At 48.4% G+C, this 20,582-nt stretch overlaps 1 protein-coding gene across 1 annotated transcript in view; it reads right to left on the bottom strand.

Moving 5' to 3' along the window:
- Nucleotides 1-209: 209 nt before the first annotated feature.
- Nucleotides 210-20,582, bottom strand: part of BPIFB4 (BPI fold containing family B member 4) — a 28,932-nt gene continuing 8,559 nt past the window's right edge. The window contains exons 8-17 of the mRNA XM_043884353.1: nucleotides 20,464-20,524; nucleotides 19,359-19,450; nucleotides 17,441-17,644; nucleotides 16,085-16,138; nucleotides 13,200-13,370; nucleotides 10,966-11,033; nucleotides 8,966-9,008; nucleotides 6,728-6,791; nucleotides 4,192-4,268; nucleotides 210-527 (exon numbers count right to left, since the gene is read on the bottom strand). Coding sequence (XP_043740288.1) covers nucleotides 504-527; nucleotides 4,192-4,268; nucleotides 6,728-6,791; nucleotides 8,966-9,008; nucleotides 10,966-11,033; nucleotides 13,200-13,370; nucleotides 16,085-16,138; nucleotides 17,441-17,644; nucleotides 19,359-19,450; nucleotides 20,464-20,524 — 858 coding nt within the window. The 3' untranslated portion in view covers nucleotides 210-503. The remainder of the gene's footprint in view (nucleotides 528-4,191; nucleotides 4,269-6,727; nucleotides 6,792-8,965; nucleotides 9,009-10,965; nucleotides 11,034-13,199; nucleotides 13,371-16,084; nucleotides 16,139-17,440; nucleotides 17,645-19,358; nucleotides 19,451-20,463; nucleotides 20,525-20,582) is intronic.

The raw sequence follows: 20,582 nt of genomic DNA, 5'->3' as shown, positions 1-20,582 counted from the left end.
CCCACCCACCCCCTCTGCCACCCATCCACAGGGCCCTCAGAGGTGTCTGGCATTTTTCAGTCATGGACTGAACCATCTTTCATGAGGCTGTAGCTACATCTGCCAGGTACCCCCCACAAAGTCTTGAACAAGGAAAGAAACACCCAGACCCTGAGGGAGGGTCCTCTGGGGAGACTCGCCCCAAATGCAGGGAAAGAGGAATCTTTTATTGAAAGCATAAAGTTCTCAGCTTGGGGTCTGGCATGGAGCCTGAGAGGCCTTGGTCTTCTAGGAGAACTCTATGCCCCTGCGGGGGGCTGGCCATGGATGGGATTGTTGGTCAATGGGGGCAGTGGCTGGACCCTTTCTCAGGGCAGCGGCAGGTGAGAAGAGGGTTGGAGGGGTGGGGAGGGACCTGTTGAAGAGCTGAAGAGACTTGGAGCTGGGGACCGTGTCAGGCCAAGCCTTTCCAGGACTGGTTCCGGCTTCTCCCCAGGCTGTGGCAGCAGCTCTGCCTCCGTCATTCAGGTGCTCAGCACCAGAAGGTCCTTGGAGGGCAGAACACAGCGCTGGTTAGTGAGTGGGGTGGCTTCTGGCTGCAGCTCAGCAGACAGCCGCCTGCCTTGGGGTCAGGCCAGCCGCATTTCTTGGCAGCAGTAACTCTGAACAGTGGAGACAGCTGGGGCCAAAGGGGCCTGAGAATCACCCTGGCTGTGTCATTAGCTTGCTGTGAGCAGGGGATCTTGGGCAAGATGCTTCATACCCTACCCCTCATTTCCTTCTTTTCCAAATAAAGAGAAGCAGGCCTGAGCCCCTCTCCAAACCCTCTCCAAACTCCTCTTCCAAGCTCCAGTTTTCATAGTTAAAAAGATCTACAACAATAATAAAAGCAACAGACTTAATTCATAGCAGAAATGAATACCCATGTGCCCATGCTGTTATAAGTAATTGAGTAAATAAATAAATGAGAAGGGATAACTTTTCTTTACAGCAGAACTCCAACTAGTAAGTGTGAAAGGAATTGCAGAGATAAAAAATCACCATTCAGGCAAACAGCACAGTAATAACTGTTGAAGGCAAAAATCATTAATGAACGACAAAATTAATAGGAAAAGTGTGGTGAGAAGCAGAATATTTGCATAGAGTTGAAGTTTAAGCCCCATGCGATATTAATTAGTTATAAAGGGAGAACATAGTAACTTGATGGAGAAACTGGCAGGATCCACCTTAACCACAAGATCAAAGCTGAACATTTCCGGGAAGGAGATGCTGACATCATGTGCCCTGACATGGTACCCGGACAAGGGCACAGCATTGTTTGGCAGCATTCTTGCCAAAAATACATAACCTCATCTAATTATGAGAAACTATCAGTCAAATCCAAACTGAGAGACATCCCACAAATCCAGCCCAACTCATCAGAAATGTCAAGGTCGCAAAACACAAGGAAAATTGAGGAACTGTCACAGATTGAAGGGCACTAAGGCGGTGTGACAACCAGCTCTGAAGTGGGAGCCTGGATCCTGAACTAGACAAAGGACATTAGTGGGAAAGCTGGTAGGTGAGGCCTGAGGATTTGTATTAATGTTAATTTCCTGACTGTGATCATTGTACTTGGATTACAGCAGATGCTGACACTGGAGGAAGATAGGTGAAGAGTGTTCTGGAACTCTCTGTACTATTTTTGCAACTTTTCTATAAGTCTAAAATTATTCTAAAATAAAAAGTTAAGATAAATGGCTAGACCCATATAGTAGTAGTAATAATAATAAGAAGAATAGCTACCATTTACAGAGGGCCTATAAGACTCTTGAGGAGTCGCTTGGACTGCAAGGAGATCAAACCAGTCAATCCTAAAGGAAATCAATCCTGAATATTCACTGGAAGGACTGATGCTGAAGCTGAAGCTCCAATATTTTGGACACCGGATACAAAGAGCTGACTCATGAGAAAAGACCCTGATGCTGGGAAAGATTGAAGGCAGGAGGAGAAGGGAATGACAGAGGATGAGATGGTTGGGTGGCATCACCAACTCAATGGACATGAGTTTGAGCAAGCTCTGAGAGATGGTGAAGGACAGGGAAGCCTGGTGTGCTGCAGTCTATGGGATCAAAAAGAGTCAGACACAACTGAGCCACTGAACAACAACAGATAGCCAACAAGAGCCTCTGAGTCTTTCTCTTTTTTTTCTGAATCTTTCTTTAAACCAGTGATTTTTCACCTTTCAGACCCAACACCCATTTTTCATTTTATTATAGGTCTTCATATTACTTCCTTTATTCTGAAACGAATCTCATAGATTACATAATCTACTGATACATATATTTTAAAAGCCAGTATAATTCTTTTACTGGAATATACAGAAGAAATAAAAGATAAGTAATTTATAACAAAATAATATGTATTGGGTCAGCCAAAACGTTAGTTTGGGTTATTCCATAAGATGTTACAGAAAAACCCAAATGAACTTTTTGGCCAACCCCAGATTTTGATATAAAATGCTCAAGCGTGATTATTCAGGAAAGAAAATTCACCCTTACTCATTTCAAAATCCCCTTCAGGCTGGGGAGGTGGGTTGCAATACAGCCTTGATTGAGTACCACTGGTTTGAGCTGTCTCTGTTACTTCAGGACAAATCCTGCCTCTCACCAGCTGAGTGACCTTGGGCAAGTGGCCTACCCTCTCTGATACTCAGGTCCTTCACCTACGATGTGAGGCAAATATTGACCGGAGCCCTGGTAAGGCCCAAATGCATATAACACAGTGCATGGAGCACCGCACATGCTCAGTAAATGGTAGAAATGATGACAGTGGTGATGATGGGGATAATAAATTGCTGCCAATCCTGTTCACATTTCCTAACCCATTTTTAAAAAGTGAATGATGACCGTTAACACTGAAATGCTGTATCTCACTTAATCTCTCATTGCCCACTCCGTTAGGTGGGTGGTGGTGGTGTTCCCCATTTTCAGATGAGGAAACTGAGGCTCAGAGTAGTGTTGAGGTCCTGCAGGAGCTCAGGAGAAGGGACCATGACTGGCACCCCTAAGGACTGCCCAGGGCCGGCATCTGACCCACATTGCCCATTCAAGGTCACTGCCACCTCTCTTGACTCTTCCCCAAAGGTTGGGGGGTGGGCTGTCCCCTGGGCTGAGGCCCAAGCCTGGCATGAGTGTGAGGAGCTTGGCTCTCGGCACACAGCTGGTGGCTATGCAAATAGGTGCCACCTTTTGAAAAGGACTTTGTCAATCTGGAATCATGTTCCGGGATCATGTTCTAAAGAACTAAATCCTGGAGCCAGAACAGTTTGTGCACCAGGATGTACTCTGCACCTTCTTTATTACAGTGATGCTGATAATGACAGACACTTCTAGAATGCTGACTCTGTGCCAAGGGCTGTACAAGGCACTTTATGTGCAGAACCTCTTTTATCCTAAGTGCAGCCCTGTAGATATACACTATGATTAGCCCCTTTGTATAGCGGAGATAACAGGCCCAGAATCACTCAGCTGGAAACTGACAAAGTCAGGATTTAAACCCAGGCCAGTGGATGCCAGGACCCTTATTCTTTAACTCCAATGCTCTACTGACCAACCCCCTGATTAAGCCATGTTTAAAAATAAAATTCCAGAGAGATTGGAATGAAAAATAACAAAATGTTCTAAGCAATAATTTCTGGGTTGCAAATATATCTAGGAAGATAAACATGTGTTTGTTTCATCTTTTTTGTATTTTTTTAATTTCATATATTGAACATATGTGTATTTTGGTAGTGGTAACAAGACCTTCTCCATGGCACTAGCCATGATTCCAATTAGTAATTATTTCAGGAATATTTTCCCAAAGGCCCATCTACCCACTGGTTGAAGCTTTGCAAGGGCCAGGGTTTTTGTTCACTACTGTTTCCTCAGCTCCTTGGGCATTGTCTGGCACATATTAGGTGCTCAATAAAAATTTTTCTGATGAACTATGTCACACTTTCACTTTGGGCCAGTCCTTTACTGCTTTGAGCCTCAGTATACCCATCTGTGAGATGGGGGCAGTGATGAAAGCTTCATTTAAGGCTCCTAGCAGCTTTGTTTCTTGTTCCCTCAGCCCCATCCTTTGAAGGTAGAGGCTGCTATTGTCCCACCCTTCCCTTCCCTTCTCTTCTTCCTCCCAATTCCTGGGTTTGCCGAGGAAGGCAGAACAGAGCTCTCTCTCTCTCCTTACCTCCAAGATGTCAATGTCTGCATTGCTGAAGTCGATGTTGAGGATTTTGGGAAGAGGGACACCAGAGCCCAGCACAGCTGTGGGGGAAAAAAATGACCAGGTAAATCAGCATGGCCAAGAGCCATCAAGCTTCCCGAAGCCTCCAGTATTATGTCTTTCATGCCTCCAGGACTTTGTCCTTGCCTGTCCTTGTGCTGGGAGCACACAGCCTCACCCTTGCCTGCCTGCTGAGTTCTGAGACTTCCCCGAAATTCTGTTCGGATGTCACCTCTGTGAGGTCTCCTACCCACCAGACAGAGCAACTCTGGGCTCCTGCCACTCTTCCTGAACAACTCCATTATGGAAACCACAACATACTAACGTCCTGTCTTCACATCTGTCACCACCACCAGATTGTGAGTTTCTTCGGGCAAGGACTGTGTCCCCAGCATCACCCAGACCTGGGTGGAGCACAGTGGAGGAGACAGAGGCTTGCTGAATGAAGGCACAGAAGGAAACACATGGGACCCCAACAAGTGACTTCCACGGATGGTCTAGATCATCAGATGGTTTAGGTCATCGGAGCCTAAGCAGACCTGCTGATTAACATTCTAGAACAAAGAAGGAAGAAAGCGAATGAGGAAGGGAGCCAGGAAAGGGTGGGAGAGGCAGGTGGGGAACACAGGACTGAGTGAGGTTGAACACACTACCTGACTCCAGCAGGATTTTTCTTTTTTTTTTTTTTTCCAGCAGGATTTTTCAAAGGACTAAGGACATTGTGAATCTACCCCCAAGGAACCTATGCAGTATTTCCCAAACTTGCTTGGTCGTGGAACCCTTTTCTTAGAGTATCTTGTGGGACTGATTTTCTATGGAATCCTTCTTGGGAATCATGGATCTAACCCAACCTCTCACTTTTGAGAATGGTAAATCGCAGTATAGTGAGATTGAGGGACTTGCTGTCAAGCTCACAGCACCTCCTAGTGGTGAAGCCCAGGTGAGCATCTCCATCTACTGGCTCCCAGGTCAGCCCAGTCCCATCCATCTCCTGATATCATCCTCTCCTACCAGGGAACGAGCATGGGCTTGGTGACCAGCGCTTTTCTGTGGTTCTGATTCAGTCTCCTCTGGTGACAGTCCCCTGAAAAAAGGTCTGATTGACATCAAGAGTTCTCAAAACGAACTGAGCTGGTACAGTTGCTGCCACCCCTCTTCATCCCATCTTCCAGGATGCAGAAGTGGGGAGAGAGGTTGGGGTCCAGTAGTAATGAGACAAGCTGGGACCTGGGACCCTTTGCTGCAATGCTTGCACCTGGACACACCTCTCCTCAAGCAAGAAAATACAAAGAAACTGTATGGGACTAAAAATAACAGTTGGGGCAAATTCTGGACAAAAGATACAAACAAACCAAAAACCTAACTGCCACTTTTGAAGAGCCTGGAGCAAAGAAGAGGAGGTTGGGAACACAAGCAGGGTACTGTGCATGCCCTGTACACACAATACCACCTAAGGGGTGGACAAACCACTTAGGTCACCCCTCCTGCCTGACCACTAGACCACCCTTACCCTCACCACATATAAGAAGCAAGCTTGCCCCACTCAGGCAGACAGTAAGCAAGGGAACCTGTTTGTTCTTGCTCCCCCCTTGCTACAGCAGGGACCCCAATAAAGCCTTGCTTGCATTTCTTGTCTGGCCTCTGATCAATTTCTATTGATTTCTATTGATTAAGGGGGCCAAGAACCCTGGTTGGTAACAACTTGAGGGCTGTGGTTCTTGATGGAGCAGCTGACCCAACCTCCAGTGGCCCCAGGGCTCAACATGGAGCCACAGAGATGAGGCGCCACGCTGTTTGATCTATTTATAAATTTAGGCAAGAAAACCCTCTAACTGACCATGTAACTGTCTAGGGGTTAGGAGGCTGGGAATATTGGTAACAGCAACTTTAGTTCTGTCTGTACTGATTGAACTTTTTACATTAATAAAATACACATGTGGTCCCTGCGCAAGTAAAAATAAATACACAATTAAAGATAAGTCAGAAAAAATAAGTCAGGAACACAGCCATGTGAATTAAGTTAAAAATGGTTAGGAAGGCAAATTTTATGTTATATATATATATATATCTTACCACAACTGAAAAGAAACCCAATGAAAATAAATATAAAAAATTTAAAAAAAAAAAAGAAGAAAAGTTTAGAAGGAAGTATACCCAGATACTGGGATTAATTGACTCTGGGAGGTGAGATTTTGTTTTCTAGCCTCTCTGGACTTTCTAAAATGTACACACATATACTTTTCACATATAATAAGAAGTTCACATAGCTAATCAGAGAAATCAGTCAAGCAAGGTGGGGCAGGAAAATAATACAACAAAAGCAACAAACAAGTTGATGGGATCTTGGGGCAATATTTGCATTCAGAGGCTGAGATAAATAAGCTTAGAGTAAAGGTCTCAGGAATGCTCTTGAGGTGAAACAGCTGTGCATCATATATGCCCAACAAACCAGTAACCTCCTGATCCCCAGGCCACACACCCCTGGGGCACCCTCTCTCACCATTCATTGCAGGCATGAACGCCAGGTCAAAAATCTTCCCGACCAGCACCTCCAAGAGGCCAACCTGCAGAGGAAGAACGAAAAAGCAGAGATTCGCTCAGGTCCAAAGGGATCCTTGAGCTCCCTGCCCTCCGCCACCGTGGCTGGAGAGGAAGTCAAAGAGCATCTTCGGAAGAATCTGGGAGCTGCAGCCGGAGCCCCTGTGATTCCAGAACCACCAACCCCAAGGCACATCTGGTCCACCTGCTCCTTGTACAGATGGGCAGGCTGAGGCCCAGTGCCCGGCAAGTGCTGGCCCAAGGCTCATGGTGAGGCAGAGACCGAGGGAGAACGGTCTTCCCAAGGGGCACAGAGCACGGGGTCTTTGGTGGTTTGGAAGGCCCTTGTGCTTTGTGACCAGCACTTCAGGTCCCACCCCAGCTCAGCTTCCACGGACTTCCAGGCAGCTTCCCTTACCTTTCTGACCCCCAGTTTCCTCAGCTGTAAAATGGGCCAACAAGTCCAGCTTGCAAGGAAGCAATGAGGATTAGGAGCAGATCATGTAAAATGCTGGGCCTTGAGCCTTTTCATATAGCGTGTGTGCATGCTATAGTTAGTTGTGTCAAACTCTTTGCAAGCCCATGTACTGTAGCCCGCCAGGCTCCTCCATCCATAGGATTCTCCAGGCATGAATACTGGAGTGAGCTGCCATGCCCTCCTCCAGGGAACCTTCCTGACCCAGGGATCGAACCCATGTTTCCTGCTCTGCAAGCAGATACTTCACCTCTGAGTCACCAGGGAAGCCCTTTTTCATATAGAACTGCTCTTCACTTCTCTAAACCTTGCTTTCTACGTCTGAAAATGTGAGTGGACAATCATTACCTCAGGGAGTACTTGTCCAAACCAAACATAAGCTCTTCTGTGTAGAATACCTGCCATGGTGTGGTGCCACGTGATACTATGGGGACCGAGCATGGGATTCAAGTCCCAGCACTGCCTCTTACCTGGTGGCTCAGTTGGTAAAGAGTCTGCCTGCAGTTCGGAAGACCCCAGTTCAATCCCTGGGTCAGGAAGATCCCCTGGGGAAGGGAATGGCTACCCACTCCAGTATTCTTACCTGGAGAATCCCCATGGGCAGATGAACCTGATGGGCTATACAGTCCATGGGGTCATAAAGAGTCAGACACGACTGAATGACTACTAACACACCCTTGGGCAGGTCACTCAATTTCTCTGTGTTTGATTCTCTTATTTGGAAAGTGGGCCAGTAATTGCACCCAAATCATAAGTTTGATTTGAGAATCAATGGAGAAAGGCTTGATTTAAAAATAAATAAATAAAAGGTCAACCTAGTGTCTGATGCCAATTTCTATTGCTCCAGAAATATTCATTAATTTCCCATTAAGTACTGGTGTCTTTTTCCATTTGGAGTCCAGAGATTTCCATTCTAGTCTGAGCTCTGCTCCGACCAGCTGTAAAGCACGTCACTGCCCCTATCTGGGTACCAATCTCTCCATCTATAAAATGAAGCTGATGATATCAATCCTATGAGTTGTTTGGATAAGAAAAGCACCAGATGGTTTGATTGTCTCTGCGTAAGTGGAAATCTCACCCAAACTTGCCCCAGAAAGCAAGCATCAATTTCATTGCCAATTTATAAAATCGGCAGTTCAGTTCAGTCACTCAGTCGTGTCCGACTCTTTGCGACCCCAAATGGGCATTTTCAAAGTCTTAGGTGGGGTGGGGGACACAAGAAGGAAAAAATTGATGAAACAGTACCAAATTCTAGAATATAAGTGTCTCAGATTCATGATCCTTAGAAAGGCAGAATTTTAGAACGTGGAGGTTTCAAAAGAAATTCAAACCTGTTTGCCTTACAGATGAGGAAATAGAGTGGGTAGGTATAGCCAAGGTCACACAAGAGTCAATGGCAAAGCTGAGTCCCCCCAATCCAGGAAGGAAGAGGTCCCAAAGGTCATGGCTGCTCCCACAGCCACCCACCCTGGGGTGGAGGATTTGGGCCAAGTGATCCCCGTGGGGGCAGTTAGAATGGGACACCACAGGCATGGTAGAAGGAGCTGTGAATCAGGACTCTGCCCCTCACTTGCTCTGTGGACCTTAGTTTTTCCATCTGTAAAATGAGGCCTGACAGCACTGATGCCAATCAACGCTTTGGAATTCACTGACATCCCAGTCCCCGGCCAGTCTCACGGGGTGCCATTCCCAGACTTAACTCTGGGGCCTGAGCTTGGTACTTACATCAAAATTGCCCACGTTTGAGGTTCTGAGGTTGAGGCTGGTCCTGCAGATGAAGAAAACAGCTCATTAGAAGGAGCTATTGGGACTTCCCTGGTGGCCCAGTGGCTAAGACTCCAAGCTCCCGATGCAGGGGGCCTGGGTTCAACCCCTGGTCAGGGAACTAGATCCCACATGCCTCAGCTAGGAGTCTGTATGCTGCAACCAAGAGTTTGCAGTAGACCAGAACAAAGACCCAGTGCAGCCAAAGAAAGAAAGAAAGAAGTAGCAATTGCCTGAGAATCATAAGAGGCTCACATTTCAGTGTAAGAAGACCGTCCACCAACAACCTCAGGGAGACCCCTCTGGATCTGGGGGAGTTAATATGAGTATGGCTGGTCTCTGTTATGGAGCATTAACTATGTACCAGACACGATGACATGTGCATAAGGCTCGCATCGCAGCTATGTGTCCTTGGCAAAGTACTTAACTTCCCCGTGCTTCAGTTTCCTCCTCTGCAGAGTGGGTGTCTATAAGCACTAAATGGGGTAATTCAAGTAAATCCCATAGAATCACCCCTGGTACCCAGTGAGTGCTATGCACACATGAGCATCATCACCACCTGGCAAGATCCTTCAGGAACTCCACGAAGGAGGAACCAGAGGCTCCCAGGAAACCGGCCAAGGCCACAGAGCTGGGAGAGGAAGCCCCAGACTCACGCCCTGAGATGCACTCATGGCTGCTGGGCTGTTCTGAGCAGCGAGGCCCGAGCCTGGGTTCAAGGTCTTTCTCTGCATTGTGAGGGCTTCAGTCTTGCTGCACCTGAATCTCACAGGCAAACCAGCAGTCCCACCTGAGAGAGGCTGGACCAGACCCGCTCATGGGCAAAGAGACATTCGAGCCACTGACCTCCAGGGGGAGCGAAACCAATGAGGAACAATAGAGGCTTCTCAGGGGAGAAGACTCTGCTTCAGAATGTGGGAGTCCTTCCCGACTTCTACTCCGTCCCTCCTTCTTCCTGCTCCATCCAGGACACCCAAGCTCTTTCCTGCCCTTGGAAGTTTTGGGGCTCTACTCTACCCCTTCTCTCCCTCCAGGCCTCAGTCTCAGACCTCCTTAGCAACTCCTGAATGGCTCCAATTAGCATCACAGTAGGAGTAGCTCTCACTGTTGAGCTTGATAAATATTTGTTGCAAGACAACAACCTTACAATGAACTAGGCACACGCTGCAAGTGTTACATACACTCTCATTTGTCTTGAAGTGGGACCCTTCAAGACAATAATAACAGTAATAATAACCCTTGCGGCCATAGGCTGATGTCAAGAATTAAATGAATGAAGACACCTTGAAGGCTTAGCTCAATGCCTGGCACATAGAAAGCATCCAATAAACAACAGCTGTTATTATGAGTCCTATAAGGTAGAGACAACGATGCCCATTTTCAGATGAGAAAACTGAGTTTCAGAGAGGCAAGGTCACCTGGCTACATCACACAGCCAGTCGGGGTTCGTGGGAGGATCTGAACCCATACCACTGGCTCCGTAGCTGGTGCTTGTAACCATTCGACACAGCTCCAAGTCAGACAGACTGGGATGGCTCACAGCCCCACTCTGTTCTCATATTGTAGCCTTCTTTGAGTAAATAAATCCACCTCTCTGAGACTTAGTTTTCTCCTCTTTAAAATGGGAGAATAATAGCCCTGCCACTGCAAGGCTGAACGAGATCAGACACAGAAGTAGCCAGCACAGAGCCTGGCTAGTCACCAGCCGCAGCAGTATCATTACTGTCCATGCTGTGGTTGGCGGCAGGTCCTTCTGTGAGGCTCACAGCTCCACCCTTCTTGCCCTGCTCACACCAGTGGTTTTGGCAGTTATGGCCCATTTTCCCTTGTGCAGTCCCTTGGATTTACCCAGCAGCCAAGTCCAGAGACCTCTAAGCCCTCCCTGTGGGTTGGCACCAGACATGAGAATGCCAAAGAGGTCTTTATGAAAAGCGAGAACCCTCGGCAGCAAACCCACTTACTTGTCCAGCTTGGCGTCGATCATAAGCTTATCATTCTCCACGGAAAACATGGCCAAGAGTTCTGTGTCCTGGAAGAAAGGGAAGGTGAATGGAACGTCACTGCCATCTTACAGCTCCCTCTGAGACCCCCAATAACACACAATGTAATGGATTTTCCCCACCTCTGGAGGGAAGGAGTTGGGAATCATAAATTGCCTGCATTAACTGTTGTTCACAAGTAAGTCACAGCAAAGGCTGGAGGAACATTCTTAGGAAAGACAACAGCCACAGGTAGCCAATGATTGGCACAGGGGTCGGGGGTGTTTGCTGAGTTTCTCTGAGCTGTCTCAGAGGAGGCGGGCCTGGCCTGCAGCCTAGGAGACCTGCTTCAGAACAGTTGTTGTAGTTGCGATTGGGCATCATCACTGTCAGTCATAACTGCCCCGCCCCCCCCCCCCAAGAGAGGGCATAAAAGGTTCAGACTCATCCCCTTCTCTAAGCAGAAGCCTTGTTGTCAGAAGACCCCTCTTTGCTTCTCGGCCCTCCCCCCCACCAAAATAAAATAAAACAAGTTGGTCTTGTGAGAAAAGGGAAGCTTCCAACAATTTCAAGCGATGCTATTAGTAAAAACAATAATTAGGACGATGGAGAGCAGCAGGAGCACTGGATGTATATGGCAGAGACCGATCCAGGCGTGGGAAATTCTCCTGGGGAAATGGCACTTTTCAGCTGAGGCCTGAAGAGTATGTACGACTTGGCCAGATGGAAAAGAGGGTATGAGAATGATCCAGGCAGTGGGAAGGGCATGTGCATAAGAGCTAGGGCAGGAAAGGGGTTGGCAGAGGGACAGAGAGAAAACCAGAGTGTGAGGAGGGAGGGGACTCCTGGAGGCTGGAGTGGGGGTGGGGCCAGACCAGGCAGGGCACATGGGCTGGAGCGGAATCAGGGCTGATCCTGGGGGCAGTGGGGTCACGGCAGGGTTCTGAGCTGGATCAAATGTATGGGCTATTGATGGAAAAAAATTCCTGCATGGCTGGGACACATCAACAGGGGACTGGCTGACGGGCAGCCATCTCCACTCCTGGGTGAGAATCAGCCCTTTAAAGTTCTCATCTGACGAAGCCTAGCATGGACTCCATGTGCGCTCCAGCCGAGAACACCCACCTCCCATACTAGAGATGGCTCACCACGTCTCCAGCCCTGGGAGGAGAGACTGGGAAGATACAGCAGACAGAACAGAACCCTAAGTGTCTGAGCCCGAACCTTTCACCACCGAGGGGGAAATGGCACTCAATACAAGTGAGCACTTTCCTTCCACAAATATTTACCAAACACCTCCTGTGTGCCAGATTCTGTGCCTGGCTCTGGGGATCCTACAGTGAATAAAATGGTCTGGGTCTCTGCCCAGTAATAAACTAACCAATGAATTCATTTAATAATATCACATTACGGCTATGAGCAATGTAAAGCAAGGGAGACAGGGAGAGAGATGGGAGGGGTGGGAGTATTTGAGACAGGTGGTCTGGGAAGACCTCTCGGAAAAGGTGACATTAGATCAGAGACCTGATGGAAGTCAGGCTGTGAGCCACGCAGATGTCTGGGAGAAGAGCATTCGAGACAAAGTCCCCGAGTGGGACTGTGCCTGGCAGGTTGGAGGAACACCGAGAAGCCAAAAGGTGACCGGAGGATGCTCAGGAAGGACTTTGTGGATGACAGAGGATGGGCTGTGTGTAAGTTTGAGAGAAAGACTTTCGATCAAAGGAATTACATCATTTTAAGAGAATTCCCCTCTATGAAATAATTGTGGAAATTGTTGATTTGTATCTTTTCCTCCTGAGTACCATGGACAAGAAAGCCAGAACTACCTGTTTTGTTCCCCTTTCTCCAGCCTATAGTAGAAAACACAGCACATAGTAGGTACTCAATAAATATTGCTGAACAAATGACTGAGGACTGCTTCAGCATGGGTTGTGGTACACAACCTGTGAAAATAATACCAGCCAGCACTTTTGGCTTCCTTCTGGTATTTCTGGTACTTTCCTGAGCATCTCATTAATGCCCTGCTGCCACTGCCATGGGGTACAGGAAAAAAATGAAGCCCGAAGGTCACACAGCCACAAATGCCCTTAAAGCTTGCATTTGAATCAGGTCATGTGGCCCCCAAATCCATCTCATAGTCACTATGGGGGGGCGTGGGGGGCTCTGAAGGTGTCTGCAGGCTCCCAGAGACCACATGACCTCCCACCCCCACTCACCACATCGATGAGGCAGATGGTGGTCTCGACGTCATTGGGCTGGGAGACCATGACCTCAGAGGTGGCGAACACATTCACCACCGCCTGGTCCTTCTGCAGCGTCACAGAAGGTGGGTTCGGTACCTGGATCCTGATGGTAAGGGGGCGGGACTCAGGGTACTGCTGGAACACCTGTGGGCAGACACCAGGTGGGGTGAGCAGGGCCCTCCATAGCGGAGGGGAACTCAGGGGGTCATCAGCCAACCTCTAAGCACAGAGCAGGGGGTCCCACACTGGATCCCCTCAGACTCAGCAATATTGCTTGAGTCCTACAAACCACACGCAAAGCCTCCAACCACTGTGGGGTTTGGCCAGGGGCAATCTTCTCCAAGCCTCTCACAAAGAGATATCATGAGAATTCAATGTAATCATGCCAGCAAAGCTTCAAACTCAATACCTGACACTGATACTGTGGAAATGCTCAAAACCTGGTCCTTAGGGAGATAGGGTCCTGGGGGAGGGGGGAGGGGGGGTGGGGGAGGGGTGGGGGAGGGGCACTGAGCTTGGTGTTGGACATTCATGATTTCATTGACTCGTCACAGTTCCATACGTTGCTTTTCTCCATGTTACAGATGAGAAAACTGAGGCTAAGAGGGGAAACATCAAGCAAATTGTCCAAGGCCAACAGGAGAGCTGAGATTCTAGGCCAGGTCTGTGTGACTCGGGAGCCCAGGACCTCTCTCCCTTCCTACTGACTCCGGATGTCCCACCTGGAATGAGAAAGTCTACAATTCCAGGTGCCTCACAGTGAAATTCCCAGAGCAAGGCACAGCCTGCCCCCCACCCCGCCTGGATTTGCTGGAGTCTCTGGAGATATATGGCGGGAGGGATCAGAGCCTGCTTGCTGCTAACTGATTCCTCCAAATGGGCTAAAGGGACAAGTCATCAAACGACCAGCCCCCATATTTACTAAATAACTGCTTTACCAAAAAAGTTTAAGGAACATTTTTCTTAAATATGTTAAGTGAGCATAAATATATGGAAAAAATCCCAAAGTTACTTTAAAAAGAAACCAATTTAAACGTCAACTTTTCTATATCCAGTGCAGCAGGGTATGTCCTGATCCTAAGAAGGCGTTCATTCTCCTGACCACATTCAAGGTGAAACTCTTCTGGAAAACTCTTCATCTAACAGCAAATCTAATAAATATAGCCAATTGGCCACTCAGTGGACTCACCTTTGGGCAAATTGCCTCTCAACAAATTGATAATTTGGCTCATTGGCTTTTTACAAAAGGGTTTTCAGGATATTTCCACAGAGGGGCCCAGTGTCCCAACCACCTCCACCCCAACATGCAGAATCTCCAAGAATTCACAACTCTCCATTCACAGGAACCCTGAGAGGTTACCTTGAATTCTCTCCACAGCAGCAGAAAACTCTGGATACCTATCCTGGCTCTGTTCAAGCACCTCCTGGTAACTCCGGGAGACATTCCTCCATGCCTAGCCTCAGTCCCTCCCTGCTACAGGCCCAGCCCCATAGCCTGAGTCTTTGCTTCACTGAACTCAGCTGGGCTGCCGCCACGTGGTGTGGCCGCCCTGAACTGGTTTCCCCACCTGTAAACTGGGTTTCTCCTCCCTTCTGGCCCAATGGATGGGAGGAGGATTAAAACCACATGAAACTGTGGATTCTTAACAACTTTCATGAACCATAAATTGCAGTGCATGTAAGAAGTGGTCTGATAAACAAAAGTCCAGTTAGTTGATTGAGGGGTCCGCCTGCCTCCTGGTGATGCCTCCGTTTGTGTCAACTGTGCCCTGCCATTCAGCATTCAACCACACGAGGGCGATAGTGACCATTTGTTGAGTGCAGTTTCCTTTCCTTTGAATTCCACCCAGAACAAGATGGGACAGGTAGACAGGAGATGAAAAATGTCTAAAATGGCTGTCAATTACAGAAATCTTTGGCACCTGTATAACACCATTTAAGAAGCTCTTTGCTGCCAGGTTCAGGGTAGCAGGCCTGGAACCAGAGCTAGGACAAGAACTGGGATCAGAAAAGCCTTTGTTCCAACTGTATATGGCAGCTGATCCAAGACTGCATTTGCATTTGCTTTTTTTTTTAATGTTATTATTAACAAGAACGATCATAGTTAACATTTCATTTCAGTTCAGTCGCTCAATCATGTCCGACTCTTTGTGACCCCATGAACCACAGCACGCCAGGCCTCCCTGTCCATCACCAACTCCCGGAGTCCACCCAAACCCATGTCCATTGAGTCGGTGATGCCATCCAGTTAACATTTATCAAATGCCCACTCTGGGCCTAGATTCAAATCCCAGAGCTGCAGTCATCCTGTGAGGTTGTCCAGGTAAGAAAACCGAGGCTCAGAGAGGTCATTTGCCTAAGGGAGAATGGTTGGGATGTGCTGAGCTGGAGTCAAATTCATGTCTGTCAGCTCCAAAGATGTGGCTCTTTCCCTCTAGGCCTCCATGCTCTCCACCACCAAGCTCTGCATCAGTATCTTTACGAGCATCATCCCCTTTGCCCTCCTGGATGAACCTGTGTAATAGTTATTAGCATCCTCCTTTGACTGATGAGGAAACTAAGGCTCAGAGACATTAAGACTCTTGCCCAAAGACACACAGCGAGGAAGTGACCAGGCTGGGATTAGACCTAGGCAGGCCAGTCCATGGCTAGAGCTCAGGTGCTTTCCACCTCAGCGCTCTGCGCCCACACACCCCCAGGGGTCTGGTCTCCAAGCCTTTCTCACTGTACTTTCAAGGTGCGGGGAGAACGTTGGATCTCCCACCCTAGCGCTGAGTGTCTTCCCTTCCTACCCAGCTCCTGGGACAGTGAAAGGGAACGTGGGGCTGAAGGCGAGGGGAGGCACCACCCATACGTACCTTGGGAATCAGGGCTCCCAGTGTGGACGTGGTGAGTGGAGGAAGCTCTTCAAACTGTAGGGAAAGAAGAAAGGTTGTATGGGTCCCTGAGGCTATGGAGACAGACAGGAGTTGCTAACACAGTGATTAAACCTCTACCCCTCTCAGACAACCAGTGGAGGCATGTCCTCTCCCTGAAGGCCTCTGGGGAGGCACCACAGGTCCAACAGGGGCCACCATGCAGAGCGAGGTAGCCATTTGGGGGTTAAGTGGATGGGGCAGCCGCTGAAGCTTCCACAGACAGGACTTTTCAGTGCAGGAGGCAAGATCTGAACCTTTCTTGTCTAAAAATGTGAGTCTTTAACAAGATGGACATCAGCAGGTCCATGTGTGAAACCCAGTGTCCATTAAGTGCATGATGCCGCCATATCCCTGAACTACCTGTGCTATTATTTAGCTAATATCTTCCTTAAATGACTAACTTTTAAAAATTATCAAATACTAAGAAATGGAAAGCCAGTACCACTTGACAGAAGGTGATGGCATCTGTAAAACTAAATGCAACAAAAACAAAACAATGACCTCACACTGTGCGTGGATACCATTGTCTGTGGGGGGTGGGGGGTGAGGGGGGGTAAGTTCTGTTCTCCCTGAGTTAAAAGAGGACACCTAAAAGTTTAAGGGAGGGTCACATCAGACTGGCACCAAATGGAGACTTTCCTCTTGGTAGAATCAAGGTTGACATAAGGCACATGATGGGGTTATTTTGAGAAACTCTTGTTCTTATGAGATACACACTGAATTTTATGGAACAAAATGTGATGACTCCAAACACTCAAGCTGTCCAACAGCAGATAGAGGGATACGTAGATAGATAGATAGACAGACAGATAGATAAAGATAGGTGGATGGACGGATGGATAGATATAAAGCATATGTGGCAAAATATTAACTGGTGAATCTAGGTGAAGGATATTATGACATTAATTGTATTATTTTGCAGCTTTGATGAAAGCTTAAAATGTTTTAAAAGAAAAGATTTGGAGAGAAAATGACTCTGGAACATACCTAAAGGTGATATTTTATTCTTATGTTTCTTAGTTATGCATTATCAATGTTTACCAAGCAAAAGGATTCAAAACACTTGTACTGAGTTACAGACATATGGATTTATATTATGCTTTTTTAAAGGTTTGGAATAAAATTATGTAGAATTGGACAGGGAGCAACGTTTCGATGTTGTTTAGTGTCATGAGTTAAGGGGTGGACTGTCCACAGTCTTTGCTTTCAAGCCATTTCCAGGACACTGGGGACTAGAGAGAATCAACAGTGAGCTGAGCGCTGCCCCTCCGCCCCGTCCCGGGGGCCCTGACTCACCATGCCATCGGTTATGTCAATATCCAGGGCCCCTTGCTTCTGCAGGAGAGTCAGCACCGAGCCCAGAAAGTTGGCAGAAATGGCCAGTTGCGAGTTGGTGTTGTCGCCCATGGGGGGCAATTCTGGCATCTTCTGCCTGGGAGACAAGGCTGGCCGCCCCAGTGGGTAGTCGATGAGGTCTCCTCCAGCTTCTCCAACCAAAGTCTGGGGAAGTAGAGAAGAAAGAGGGGGAGAGGTGCAGAGAGAAGAGTGGAGGAGAGGGGTGAAGGCTGGAATGAATCCCTACATTTGCCTACAGATAGCCTTCTTTGGTTAAACCCACTGGGTCTGAGTGACTTTCATGTATGGTCCCATAAATTCAATTTGTGATGGAATAGCATCTCTCGATGAGATGGTTAGTGTGCATCACCAACTGGATGGACATGAATTTGAGCAAACTTCAGGAGATAGTGGAGGACAGAGGAACCTCATGTGCTGCAGTCCGTGGGGTCACCGAGTCAGATACGACTTAGTGACTGAACAACAAGCCTCTCTTGCAGTTCCTGCTCTATGAACACTTATAATTAAGCCATGGTTCAGTGCCATATATTTGAAATAGAAGAATGAGAGCCCTCCACTAACAATGTAGCAAGCTGATGCACCCTCCATATACAATGGAGTACCTACTCTTTAAAGGCCAGACTACTCTCCATAGCATAAAAGGTGTTGTGTGGTCTGCCTCATCTGGAGTCACTCTGCCTCCCTCACCCCCCTTCCTTGATGCAGCCACCAGGGTCTTGTCTATCTGTACCTCCACCTCAGCACCCCTACCATCCATAGATGCTTCCTGCCTGCCGTTTCCTCCCACACACTCTTCTTTTGTTCTGTCCCACTCCGTTGGCTGGTCTCAGCTCAAGTATCACCTCCTCCAGGAAGCCCTCTGTGACCTCCCTGGGTAAATCATATCCCCTTTCTCAGAGTTCAAGATCTCTAATTGTTTGAGTGATTCTTAGATGGCCCATCCACTCCGGTAGACGGTCACCTCCCTCAAGTCAGGGATCTTGTTATGTTCACCACCAGTCCCAGTCCAGAGTCTGGCACACAGCAGCTAACTGATAAACATCTCCTGAATCACTCTGTGCTTGTGGATATACTCAGTGTGCACATACATGTGTGCACAGGTGTGCTGTGTCTTTGAGAGCATGGGTGTGCCTGCTCTGGGTCTGATGCAGGAAGTGGAAGGCACTTGTGTCTGTGCAGGCCAGGGTAAGTACGTGTGTGTGTGTGCATGCACGTGCACGGTTATGGGCCTGATTCAGTGGTGTGCTTGAGCTAGTGCGCATCAGCTCACAAGAGCCAATTCCAGGCATCTCTTTCCAACCCTATGTTTAGGAAGTCATGTTAGTAGCCTGAAATTGGTCAGGGTAGGGGTACTTATACCATGGAAATCAGCAAACATTACAAATTAGGACTTTTTTAAAGAATCATGAAGAATCAGGTGTTAATGTCTACCAGCACACAAATAGCCAGAGTCACTCCTCCAACAAACCCAAGCCCATAGCAGCAGCTCCCACAGCTAGACGCCAGACTGCCTGCTCCAAAGCCCGGGTTCACATTTACTAGCTGTGTGACCTTTGGCAAGTGGCTTAACCTCTCTGTGTCTTACTTTCCTCAATAAGAGTGCCTACTTCGGGGTTAATCTACATAAAGTTCTAGGAATATGCCTGGCACACAGTGAGTGTTGGCTGTGATTGAATTTCCCAACACAGCTTCTTGAAGGTCCTCATCCAAGCAGGAAAAGGTCTTGTTCAAATGTTGCCTCCCAGGCATTCAGCAGCAGCCCTGGTGGCAGGGGGTGTGGGGGTGGGGGGGCCAGGGGAGGGGTCAGGGGAGGTGGGGTCCTCGCTCACACCTCCCCCACCTGAGCCCAGGCACTCACATTGAGGTCCAGCTCCAGGAATTCCCCAGTCACGAGCGGCAGGCTGGAGAAGGTATACTGGACACTTCCCAGTATCCCCAGAGGAATCAGAGCTGCAGGCAAAGGTGGGGGTCACAGGAGGCTCCCCCGACCCACCCACCCAGACACCTTCTTTGTGACCTGAGGAGAGTGGGGCAGCAAGGTTCTGGCTCCAGACACCATGGAAAGAGCAGGCATTCTGGGTTCAAACCCCAGCTCTGCCTCTTCCTTGCTGTGTGATCTTGGTCAAGATACTGCACCTCTCTGAATCTCCATTTCCTCCCCTGTAAAATAGGCTTAACAGAAGTCCTCGGGCCATATTGGGAGTTGGGGGTGGGCAATGAGATTCTGCATATTGATAAGCTTTGTAAGCTGTGAAGTGCTGTACTGGGAAGAAATTATGGGGCTCCACAACGTGGTGCTTAATTGAGTTTGGCATTTCTCTGACTGCTTGTGATAAAGGGCCCTAACTTCTGGGCTCTTCCAACCCTGTATGGCTGTAGAGACTGTGTACTGCCCAACTGGTGCTACCATTATTCTGTGATTTATCTGAATGGGACCCTGGAATCATGGAGTGCACGACCTGGACAACCACACAGGGCAGACTTGCCTTCAGGAATGTTTACTCTGAAATCCTGGATCAAGGGTGAGTGTCGGAGCCTGAATCTGAAGACCTGGACGGTCTCCATGGCGTCTGTCACTCTCTAATCTAGTGCTAGTCACTCCAGTCTCTCTAGGAGTTGAGGCCAACTCCCCCATTTTAGAGATGAGGAAACTGGGAAGAGCCTCTCCAAGTCCACACACTGCCTGCGGGCAGTAAACCCAGCATCCCGACACCATCCGGAGCCACAGTGCCCAGGGGTCCAAGCGGGAAGCTCCTCCCTCTGGGGCTTGGGTGGAGGGGTGTCCGGGGACAAGAGGAAGGGCCAGGCAGCCCCTCTCCCCTGGCGTCAGACACACAGCACTGTGTGCACCACACAGGGCCCTCCTCCCAGACACTGCTGTGTCCCTGGCCCCTTCTGAGGGCTGGGCCCAGATCAGGTGCTAGAAGATGTTGGGTGAATGAAGCAAAGAAGGAAGGACTTACAGTCCACGAGACCCAGCTGGTCGTTGATAAGGCCCAGCACCACGTCCACGATGGGGCAGAGCTGCAGGGGAGAGAGGGCATGGAATCCTGGTGACCGCGCAGGGGGTTGGGGAGTCGTA

Source organism: Cervus elaphus, chromosome 23 (assembly GCF_910594005.1).
Source record: "Cervus elaphus chromosome 23, mCerEla1.1, whole genome shotgun sequence".
NCBI classification, from domain to species: Eukaryota; Metazoa; Chordata; class Mammalia; order Artiodactyla; family Cervidae; genus Cervus; species Cervus elaphus.
Note: the sequence above shows the minus strand (reverse complement) of the source record. Positions and strands in the feature narration are given on the sequence as shown.